General features: G+C 45.2%; 1 protein-coding gene across 1 annotated transcript in view; it reads left to right on the forward strand.

Moving 5' to 3' along the window:
- The window catches only part of LOC149430743 (ganglioside-induced differentiation-associated protein 2-like), a gene marked incomplete at its 3' end in the record, with an annotated part of 36,500 nt that extends 26,900 nt beyond the window's left edge, over positions 1-9,600 (forward strand). The window contains exons 5-9 of the mRNA XM_089666029.1: positions 1,760-1,848; positions 3,177-3,253; positions 6,900-7,059; positions 7,486-7,639; positions 9,518-9,600. Of these exons, the coding sequence (XP_089522155.1) occupies positions 1,760-1,848; positions 3,177-3,253; positions 6,900-7,059; positions 7,486-7,639; positions 9,518-9,600 (563 nt within the window). The remainder of the gene's footprint in view (positions 1-1,759; positions 1,849-3,176; positions 3,254-6,899; positions 7,060-7,485; positions 7,640-9,517) is intronic.
- Between the last annotated feature and the right edge of the window lie 1,704 nt (positions 9,601-11,304).

Consider the following 11,304-nt stretch of genomic DNA (forward strand, 5'->3'; position numbering starts at 1 on the left):
ACTGAACCATTCATGTAATACTGAACACGTGTTCTGGTACACCCGCAATAGAGGCAGCAGGTATGGCTTTTGTGTTTAAGTGGCCATTAGAAATTAAAGGGCAACATCACATGCATTGACATGTATAAAAATGTGCATATGGGTGTGAAAAGGCCTTTAATTTGTCTGTCAAATTTCTTTGCTAAAAGGCAATTTCACTTTTCACTTTTATTTAAATATTTATGCAATATATATAGATGCTACCTTTTATGCAAACTGTATATATGGAGTTCTGTGTCCTGAATTCTGTCCTCTGACCAGTAGTGGGCGCTCTGTATATCCAGTATTGTCATCTAGTAGAAGGTGCTCTCTGTGGGGTTCCTGTATTCTCTCCTCTGACCAGTAGTGGGCGCTCTGTATATCCAGTATTGTCATCTAGTAGAAGGTGCTCCCTGTGGTTCCTGTATTCTCTCCTCTGACCAGTAGTGGGCGCTCTGTATATCCAGTATTGTCATCTAGTAGAAGGTGCTCTCTGTGGGGTTCCTGTATTCTCTCCTCTGACCAGTAGTGGGCGCTCTGTATATCCAGTATTGTCATCTAGTAGAAGGTGCTCCCTGTGGTTCCTGTATTCTCTCCTCTGACCAGTAGTGGGCGCTCTGTATATCCAGTATTGTCATCTAGTAGAAGGTGCTCTCTGTGGTTCCTGTATTCTCTCCTCTGACCAGTAGTGGGCGCTCTGTATATCCAGTATTGTCATCTAGTAGAAGGTGCTCTCTGTGGTTCCTGTATTCTCTCCTCTGACCAGTAGTGGGCGCTCTGTATATCCAGTATTGTCATCTAGTAGAAGGTGCTCTCTGTGGGGTTCCTGTATTCTCTCCTCTGACCAGTAGTGGGCGCTCTGTATATCCAGTATTGTCATCTAGTAGAAGGTGCTCTGTGTGGTTCCTGTATTCTGTCCTCTGACCAGTAGTGGGCGCTCTGTATATCCAGTATTGTCATCTAGTAGAAGGTGCTCTCTGTGGTTCCTGTATTCTCTCCTCTGACCAGTAGAGGGCGCTCTGTATATCCAGTATTGTCATCTAGTAGAAGGTGCTCCCTGTGGTTCCTGTATTCTCTCCTCTGACCAGTAGAGGGCGCTCTGTATATCCAGTATTGTCATCTAGTAGAAGGTGCTCTCTGTGGTTCCTGTATTCTCTCCTCTGACCAGTAGAGGGCGCTCTGTATATCCAGTATTGTCATCTAGTAGAAGGTGCTCCCTGTGGTTCCTGTATTCTCTCCTCTGACCAGTAGTGGGCGCTCTGTATATCCAGTATTGTCATCTAGTAGAAGGTGCTCCCTGTGGGGTTCCTGTATTCTGTCCTCTGACCAGTAGTGGGCGCTCTGTATATCCAGTATTGTCATCTAGTAGAAGGTGCTCTCTGTGGTTCCTGTATTCTGTCCTCTGACCAGTAGAGGGCGCTCTGTATATCCAGTATTGTCATCTAGTAGAAGGTGCTCTCTGTGGTTCCTGTATTCTGTCCTCTGACCAGTAGTGGGCGCTCTGTATATCCAGTATTGTCATCTAGTAGAAGGTGGTCTGTGTGGTTCCTGTATTCTCTCCTCTGACCAGTAGTGGGCGCTCTGTATATCCAGTATTGTCATCTAGTAGAAGGTGCTCCCTCTGTGGGGTTCCTGTATTCTGTCCTCTGACCAGTAGTGGGCGCTCTGTATATCCTGTGATTTCTGTCCCTCAGTCAGTAGAGGGCGCTGTTCACTCATGTCTTTCCTCCATCTCATGCAGGGAGCAGTCCATGTCCTCTGTGGGGTTCTGTGTGATCAGCACTCAGAAGAGATGTTACCCGCTGGAAGATGCCACTCATATCGCCTTACGTGAGTCTCCATCATCAGACGGGAGATAGAGAGATACAAAGTAACATTGTTTATGAACATCGATCAGACGGGAGATAGAGAGATACAAAGTAACATTGTTTATAAACATCGATCAGACGGGAGATGGAGAGATACAAAGTAACATTGTTTATAAACATCGATCAGATGGGAGATAGAGATACAAAGTAACATTGTTTATAAACATCGATCAGACGGGAGATGGAGAGACACAAAGTAACATTGTTTATAAACATCGATCAGACGGGAGATGGAGAGACACAAAGTAACATTGTTTATAAACATCGATCAGACGGGAGATGGAGAGACACAAAGTAACATTGTTTATAAACATCGATCAGACGGGAGATAGAGAGATACAAAGTAACATTGTTTATAAACATCGATCAGACGGGGGATAGAGAGACACAAAGTAACATTGTTTATAAACATCGATCAGACGGGAGATGGAGAGATACAAAGTAACATTGTTTATAAACATCGATCAGACGGGAGATGGAGAGACACAAAGTAACATTGTTTATAAACATCGATCAGACGGGGGATAGAGAGATACAAAGTAACATTGTTTATAAACATCGATCAGACGGGGGATAGAGAGATACAAAGTAACATTGTTTATAAACATCGATCAGATGGGAGATGGAGAGATACAAAGTAACATTGTTTATAAACATCGATCAGACGGGAGATAGAGAGATACAAAGTAACATTGTTTATAAACATCGATCAGACGGGAGATAGAGGGATACAAAGTAACATTGTTTATAAACATCGATCAGACGGGAGATAGAGGGATACAAAGTAACATTGTTTATAAACATCGATCAGACGGGAGATGGAGAGATACAAAGTAACATTGTTTATAAACATCGATCAGACGGGAGATAGAGGGATACAAAGTAACATTGTTTATAAACATCGATCAGACGGGAGATGGAGAGATACAAAGTAACATTGTTTATAAACATCGATCAGACGGGTGATAGAGAGATGCAAAGTAACATTGTTTATAAACATCGATCAGATGGGGGATAGAGAGATACAAAGTAACATTGTTTATAAACATCGATCAGATGGGAGATAGAGATACAAAGTAACATTGTTTATAAACATCGATCAGACGGGAGATAGAGATACAAAGTAACATTGTTTATAAACATCGATCAGATGGGAGATAGAGATACAAAGTAACAAATATAAAACACAAGATATTATTTGTTCATGAATGTTGTTCCTGAGCGTTGTGGGGGATGGGTATTCTTCGATGTGCATCGATCTCTCACATGGTCTGGTCTCCCGTCCTGCAGGCACAGTGCGGAGGTTCCTGGAGTCCCACGGGTCGGCTCTGGAGAAGGTGGTCTTTGCAGTCACAGAGCAGGAAGAGGTACCCCGAGGGATTTCTGTTTTCTCACCTGCGATCGTCTTTTCATGGTGCAGCTTCCCTGGCACTGATCGACTTTTCCTGACACCTAACACAAATATTTGCTTTCCTTTATCCAAGCTAAACGCATTCATACTAAAAAGAATTTTTTTTTTTTTTCTTCAGTAATTTTTTGTTTTTCTCTTTTATTCTTTCCCCCCCCCCCCCCCCCTCCTGCCCGGGCCAAAGCTCAGCTCTCACGCTGCACCCATATGTCCTTTTTATAATTTTCTTCACACAACTAGAACTTTCTTTTGGTGACATTTAATCACCGCCGGGGTTTTATTTTTTGCTAAATTAACAAAAAAAGACTGAAATTTTTGGAAAAAAAACACGTTTTTCTTTGTTTTTGTTATAAAAGTTTGCAAATAAATAATTGTTCTTCATAAATTTAGGCCGAGATGTATTCTGCTACATTTTTTTGGTGGAAATAACCCAAATCAGTATTTATTGAGTCTGTAGGAAAGTTATCGAGTTCACAAACTATGGGATATATCTGATGATCGATCGATCCTGAAGTACTGACGGACGATCTCATTTCTTGATATCCCCCAAATGTCAGGACAGGACAGATATCCCCCAAATGTCAGGACAGGACAGATATCCCCCCAAATGTCAGGACAGGACAGATATCCCCCCAAATGTCAGGACAGTACAGATATCCCCCAAATGTCAGAACAGTACAGATATCCCCCAAATGTCAGGACAGGACAGATATCCCCCAAATGTCAGGACGGTACAGATATCCCCCAAATGTCAGGACAGGACAGATATCCCCCAAATGTCAGGACGGTACAGATATCCCCCAAATGTCAGAACAGTACAGATATCCCCCAAATGTCAGGACAGGACAGATATCCCCCAAATGTCAGGACGGTACAGATATCCCCCAAATGTCAGAACAGTACAGATATCCCCCAAATGTCAGGACGGTACAGATATCCCCCAAATGTCAGGACGGTACAGATATCCCCCAAATGTCAGGACGGTACAGATATCCCCCAAATGTCAGGACGGTACAGATATCCCCCAAATGTCAGGACGGGACAGATATCCCCCCAAATGTCAGGACAGGACAGATATCCCCCAAATGTCAGGCTGGTACAGATATCCCCCAAATGTCAGGATGGTACAGATATCCCCCAAATGTCAGGCTGGTACAGATATCCCCCAAATGTCAGGACGGGACAGATATCCCCCAAATGTCAGGACAGTACAGATATCCCCCAAATGTCAGGACAGTACAGATATCCCCCAAATGTCAGGACAGGACAGATATCCCCCAAATGTCAGGACGGTACAGATATCCCCCAAATGTCAGGACAGGACAGATATCCCCCAAATGTCAGGACAGTACAGATATCCCCCAAATGTCAGGACAGGACAGATATCCCCCAAATGTCAGGACAGTACAGATATCCCCCAAATGTCAGGACAGTACAGATATCCCCCCAAATGTCAGGACGGTACAGATATCCCCCCAAATGTCAGGACGGTACAGATATCCCCCAAATGTCAGGACGGTACAGATATCCCCCAAATGTCAGGACAGTACAGATATCCCCCAAATGTCAGGACGGTACAGATATCCCCCAAATGTCAGGACGGTACAGATATCCCCCAAATGTCAGGACGGTACAGATATCCCCCAAATGTCAGGACGGTACAGATATCCCCCAAATGTCAGGACAGTGCAGGTATCCCCCAAATGTCAGAACAGTGCAGATATCCCCCAAATGTCAGGACAGTACAGATATCCCCCCAAATGTCAGGACGGTACAGATATCCCCCCAAATGTCAGGACGGTACAGATATCCCCCAAATGTCAGGACGGTACAGATATCCCCCAAATGTCAGGACAGGACAGATATCCCCCAAATGTCAGGACGGTACAGATATCCCCCAAATGTCAGGACGGTACAGATATCCCCCAAATGTCAGGATGGTACAGATATCCCCCAAATGTCAGGACGGTACAGATATCCCCCAAATGTCAGGACGGTACAGATATCCCCCAAATGTCAGGACGGTACAGATATCCCCCAGATGTCAGAACAGTACAGATATCCCCCAAATGTCAGGACGGTACAGATAACCCCCAAATGTCAGGACGGTACAGATATCCCCCCAAATGTCAGGACAGTACAGATATCCCCCCAAATGTCAGGACGGTACAGATATCCCCCAAATGTCAGGACAGTACAGATATCCCCCAAATGTCAGGACGGTACAGATATCCCCCAAATGTCAGGATGGTACAGATATCCCCCAAATGCCATAGTGGAGTTTGGAGTGTGACTGTTGGAGGTTGTGGACAGGTGTCTTTTATACTGATAACAAGTTCAAACAGGTGCCATTGATACAGGTAATGAGTGCAGGACAGAGGAGCCTCTTAAAGAAGAAGGTACAGGTCTGTGAGAGCCAGAAATCTTTCTTGTTTGTAGGTGACCAAATACTTATTTTCCACCATAATTTGCAAATAAATTCTCTCCAGATCAGCCAATGAGATTGTCTGGATTTGTTTTCTCATTTTGTCTCTGATAGTTGAGGTCTCCCTATGATGCCAATTACAGGCCTCTCTCATCTCTGTAAGTGGGAGAACTTGTACCATTGGTGGGGACTAAATACTTCTTTTGCCCCACTGTGTATACACATTCACATATATACAAAATCATAAAAAAAATTATATATATACACACACAATAAAAAAATCTTACATATTTTTTTTTTTTTTTTAGAATAAAACAATAATAATTTCGTTCTACTTTAACTTTTGCAATTTTTAGCTCTCACACATCTGGATAGCGGAGAGGCATAGGTTTGCACAGACAACACCCACAATATAAAATATATATATAAATAAAACCTGAATCAGATCTGTAGCCAGGACTTGGTGCCCCCATCAGGGCGTTCTTAATGCGTGGTCCCAGGTACATTGGGGGCCCCATGAGAATTTTTCATTACATCATACTTGCCAACTATCCTGGATTTGCCGAGACGGTCACACTTTTTTTTTTTTTGTTTTTGTTTTTTTTTACTAAGCTGTACAAGGATTGCTTTGTCCCGGACCCTGTACTGTACCCTCGTGATCCCAGTATTCTGCTCTCCTGATCCCCTCCACAATGTGCCCTGCCCCCCCCCCCCCCATACTGTACCTTTTTGTATTGTTTAGGCTTTGATTTACGGCTTTTTTATTTTTTATTTTTTTTTGTTTAAAATTGATTTTAAAGTCCTAAATCTAGGTTTAACTCTATCAACTGGTAGGGGCCCCAGTGCTTTACTTTGCCTAGGGGCCCATGATGCTGTTAAGATGGCCCTGGTCCCCGTTGAAAATTTTCACGTTCTTTCCTGTTCTGTTGACTAACTGAAATTTCGCGTTGGGGAGGGAGGGGGGGAGGGGTTTGACTTCTTTGATTTTGTTTTTGTTTTTTTTGTTTTTTGTTTTTTTACTTTCGATGATATAAAACAAAACTTTATACGTCTTTGTTGTTTTTCTTGGTCCTGAAGTCCCTCCTGGTAGTTGGGTCCAAGCGCTCTCCGGTTCTATAGGAAAGGATTTGTGTTCAGCGGATAACGTTTTTTTTTTTTTTTTTTTTTATGTCTCTTCCAGACCATTTACCTGCGTCTGCTGCCCCTGTACTTCCCCCGCTCCTTGTGGGAGGAGCAAAGTGCGCTGCCTCTCCTACCGCCAGATATCGGCAACGCCGACGGTGAGCCGATTGTGCCGGAGCGACAGATCCGAATTAGCGAGAAGCCCGGCGTGCACGAAGGTCAGTTCTGCCATAAATCCGGGTTCTTGTTTTATGGATTTCCTGGAAATGCTTCCTCCTACAAAGTTACAATGTACACTCTGATCACTGGGGGAGGGGAGACTGAGGAAATGCCTCCTCCTCCTTCTACAGTCTCCCCTCCCCCAGTGATCAGACTGTACATTGTAACTTTGAAGAAGGGGGAAGAGGCATTTCCTCAGTCTCCCCTCCCCCAGTGATCAGACTGTACATTGTAACTTTGGAGGAGGAGGAGGAGGCATTTCCTCAAAGTTACAATGTACAGTCTGATCAGTGGGGGAGGGGAGACTGAGGAAATGCCTCTTCCCCCTTCTTCAAATTTACAATGTACAGTCTGATCACTGGGGGAGGGGAGGGGAGACTGAGGAAATGTTCTCATTGGAGGGAAATGTTGATGTGCGTTTTCAGATGACACGGATGAAGAGGAGGGGCTGGAACGGGACTTGTCTCTCATTGGCTCTCACGCCTTTGCACGCATGGAAGGGGATGTAGACAAACAGCGACGCCTCGCCCTGCAGGGGCAGCTATCAGGGGCCACTCTGCAGAAGCAGCATCAGAGGAAGTGAGTATACGGGGGGGATGATGTCAGAGGAAGGGAGTATACGGGGGGGAATGGTATCAGAGGAAGGGAGTATACGGGGGGGGGGATGATGTCAGAGGAAGGGAGTATACGGGGGGGAATGGTATCAGAGGAAGGGAGTATACGGGGGGGGGGATGATGTCAGAGGAAGGGAGTATACGGGGGGATTATGTCAGAGGAAGGGAGTACACGGGGGGAATGGTATCGGAGGAAGGGAGTATACGGGGGGAATGGTATCGGAGGAAGGGAGTACACGGGGGGAATGGTATCGGAGGAAGGGAGTATACGGGGGGAATGGTATCGGAGGAAGGGAGTATACGGGGGGAATGGTATCGGAGGAAGGGAGTATACGGGGGGAATGGTATCGGAGGAAGGGAGTACACGGGGGGAATGGTATCGGAGGAAGGGAGTACACGGGGGGAATGGTATCGGAGGAAGGGAGTATACGGGGGGAATGGTATCGGAGGAAGGGAGTATACGGGGGGAATGGTATCGGAGGAAGGGAGTACACGGGGGGAATGGTATCGGAGGAAGGGAGTATACGGGGGGAATGGTATCGGAGGAAGGGAGTACACGGGGGGAATGGTATCGGAGGAAGGGAGTATACGGGGGGAATGGTATCGGAGGAAGGGAGTATACGGGGGGAATGGTATCGGAGGAAGGGAGTACACGGGGGGAATGGTATCGGAGGAAGGGAGTACACGGGGGGAATGGTATCGGAGGGGGGAAGTATACAGGGGGGGATGATATCAGGGGAGGGAAGTATACAGGGGGGATGATATCAGGGGAGGGAAGTATACAGGGGGGGTGATATCAGAAGAAGGGAGTATACAGGGGGGGATGATATCAGAAGAAGGGAGTATACAGGGGGGGATGGTATCAGAGGAGGGAAGTATACAGGGGGGGATGATATCAGAAGGGAGTATACGGGGGGGGGATGATATCAGAGGAGGGAGTATACGGGGGGGGGGATGATATCAGAGGAGGGAGTATACGGGGGGGATGGTATCAGAGGAGGGAGTATACGGGGGGGATGATATCAGAAGAAGGGAGTATACAGGGGGGATGATATCAGAAGAAGGGAGTATACGGGGGGGGGATGATATCAGAGGAGGGAAGTATACAGGGGGGATGATATCAGAGGAGGGAGTATACGGGGGGGGGGATGATATCAGAGGAGGGAAGTATACAGGGGGGATGATATCAGAGGAGGGAGTATACGGGGGGGGGGATGATATCAGAGGAGGGAAGTATACAGGGGGGATGATATCAGTAAATACCCCCTTAGGTATAAGGTGTTTGTTGCCCATAGCAACCGGCGGATATTTTTCTGTTGCCGGATCCTATACAGAGATCTGTCTTTGCTTTACAAGCTGAAAAAAGTCAGCACTGCGTACTCTCCGTGTGAGATGAGGAAAAATTAAAATAAATCCTTAGAGGTTGCGGCGCTGAGGTTGCGGCGCTGAGGTTGCGGCGCTGAGGTTGCGGCACTGAGGTTGCGGCGCTGAGGTTGCGGCGCTGAGGTTGCGGCGCTGAGTAAATATAAATTTATATAAATGATATTTTCGGTGCACATCGCTGCTGCAACCATTACATTTGTTTTTCTCACGGAGTAAATACAAAAACAACATTTGTGGAACCCGGAAACAATGTATCTTTTTTCCTGTAATAGATGACTTCCTATATCGTTGGATTGATCCAGCAGCCAAAATGCGTAAATGTTTTCTCAGTGAGGTATTGCAGAGAACTGTCCCACATTCCGGCCGTGGGAAGGTGCTGCTCCGCCCGCTGATGTCATTGTATTGGTATGATGTCATACTTTTATTATTCACCGTGTGACTTGTGCGATGTTTCCTGTAGTTATAACCGCTGGCTGTCGCGGGCGCGGACGGAGGATCTGTCGGACATCGCCGCACTCAAAGCTTTATACCAGTCCGGTGAGTGTGCGTTCAGTTGTACGGTTTCCCTGCCCTGCACCCCTTCTGGGTGTGACTGGCCAGTCGCAAAAAAAAGGGGACGCTTCCCCCCATGTATGCGTATGCTCGTTTTGGAGGACGCGTCACCCCCGACAACCCCCTTCCCACATCACTCAGGTTGTCAGCGGCAATTGTTTTTACCCTGAGAGAGCGTCCCTTCCAGGCATTATGGTGTCCACCTACCGCCTGCGGAGGTACACATGAGCGGGGGGTTTGCAGTCACCTGACTGCGAAAAGTCAGATTGTTTATGTAGCTTTTTTTTTTTTTTTATTGACCACTTGTATGTACATATATATGTGTGTATATGAGATATATATATATTATATAATATATATATATATATATATATATTATAATATATACAGTCAGGTCCATAAATATTGGGACATGGACACAATTCGAACATTTTTGGCTTTATACACCACCACAATGGGTTTGAAATGAAATGAACAAGATGTGCTTTAACTGCAGACTGTCAGCTTTAATTTGAGGGTATTGACATCCAAATCTGGTGAACGGTGTAGGAATTGCAACAGTTTGCATATGTGCCTCCATATACCGCTAGAACTTTCATGTTAACTCGGGTGTCAAACTGGCGGCCCTCCAGCTGTTGCCAAACTACAAGTCCCATCATGCCTCTGCCTTTGGGAGTCATGCTTGTGACTGTCAGTCTTGCAATGCCTCATGGAACTTGTAGTTGGCAACAGCTGGAGGGCCACCAGTTTGACACCTGTGACCAGGGGCGGACTGACCATTTGGAAACTTGGGCACTGCCCGAGGGCCCGGGGTCAGTAGAGGCCCCATAAGATGCCCTGGTACCTTTTCATAGGCTTTTTTGAGTTTGGGCAAGGGCACAGGGGCCCCATGATCCCCTATTGCCCGGGGGCCCCATGAGTTGTCAGTCCGCCCCTGCCTGTGACAAATTCATTTACACATATTGTGATTTTTTTTTTTTTTTTTTAAAGCAAAGACATAAAGCAGAGTACGTTTTTGTCTAAATTTATGACAAAATGTGATTTTTTAAAAAAATGTATTACTGGAGGTATTTAATAGAAAAAAGTCCAATATATATATATTTTTTTTTTTCACAAAATTGTCACCTTTTTTTTTGCTTATAGCGCAAAAAATAAAAACGCACAGGCGATGAAATGCCACCGAAAGCTCAGTTTGTGAGGAAAAAAGGATGTAAGTTTCATTTGGGTTCAGCGTTGCATGACCGCGCAATTGTCAGTTAAAGTAAGGCAGCGCCGTATCGCAAAAAATGGCCTGGTCGTGAAGGGAGGGGGGGGGGGAATCCTCTGGAAGGCAGATGGTTAACTGACGATTGAACGGTCATGCAACACTGCACCAAATGAAATTTACGTCTTTTATTTTTTACTGTTTCCCACGAATTGGGCTTTCATTTGGTGGTATTTGATCGCCTGTGTGTTTTTTTTTTTTTTTTTGTTTTTTTGTTTTGTTTTGTTTTTTTTATTTTATGCGGTATAAAAAAAAAAAAAAAATTTGGAGAAAAAAAATATTTTTGACTTTTGCTATTAAACATGTCCAGTAAAAAAATTTTAAGAAGTCACATTTCGTCATAAATTTTGGCCACAATTTATTCCGCTCCATGTCTGCTAAAAAGAAATCTCTGTGTAAATTAATTGGTTTACATGAAAGTTATAGCGTTT

The sequence above is a fragment of the Staurois parvus genome, unplaced genomic scaffold (assembly GCF_062004578.1).
Source record: "Staurois parvus isolate SC_StPar_1 unplaced genomic scaffold, SC_StPar_1.0 ptg002478l, whole genome shotgun sequence".
Lineage (NCBI taxonomy): Eukaryota > Metazoa > Chordata > Amphibia > Anura > Ranidae > Staurois > Staurois parvus.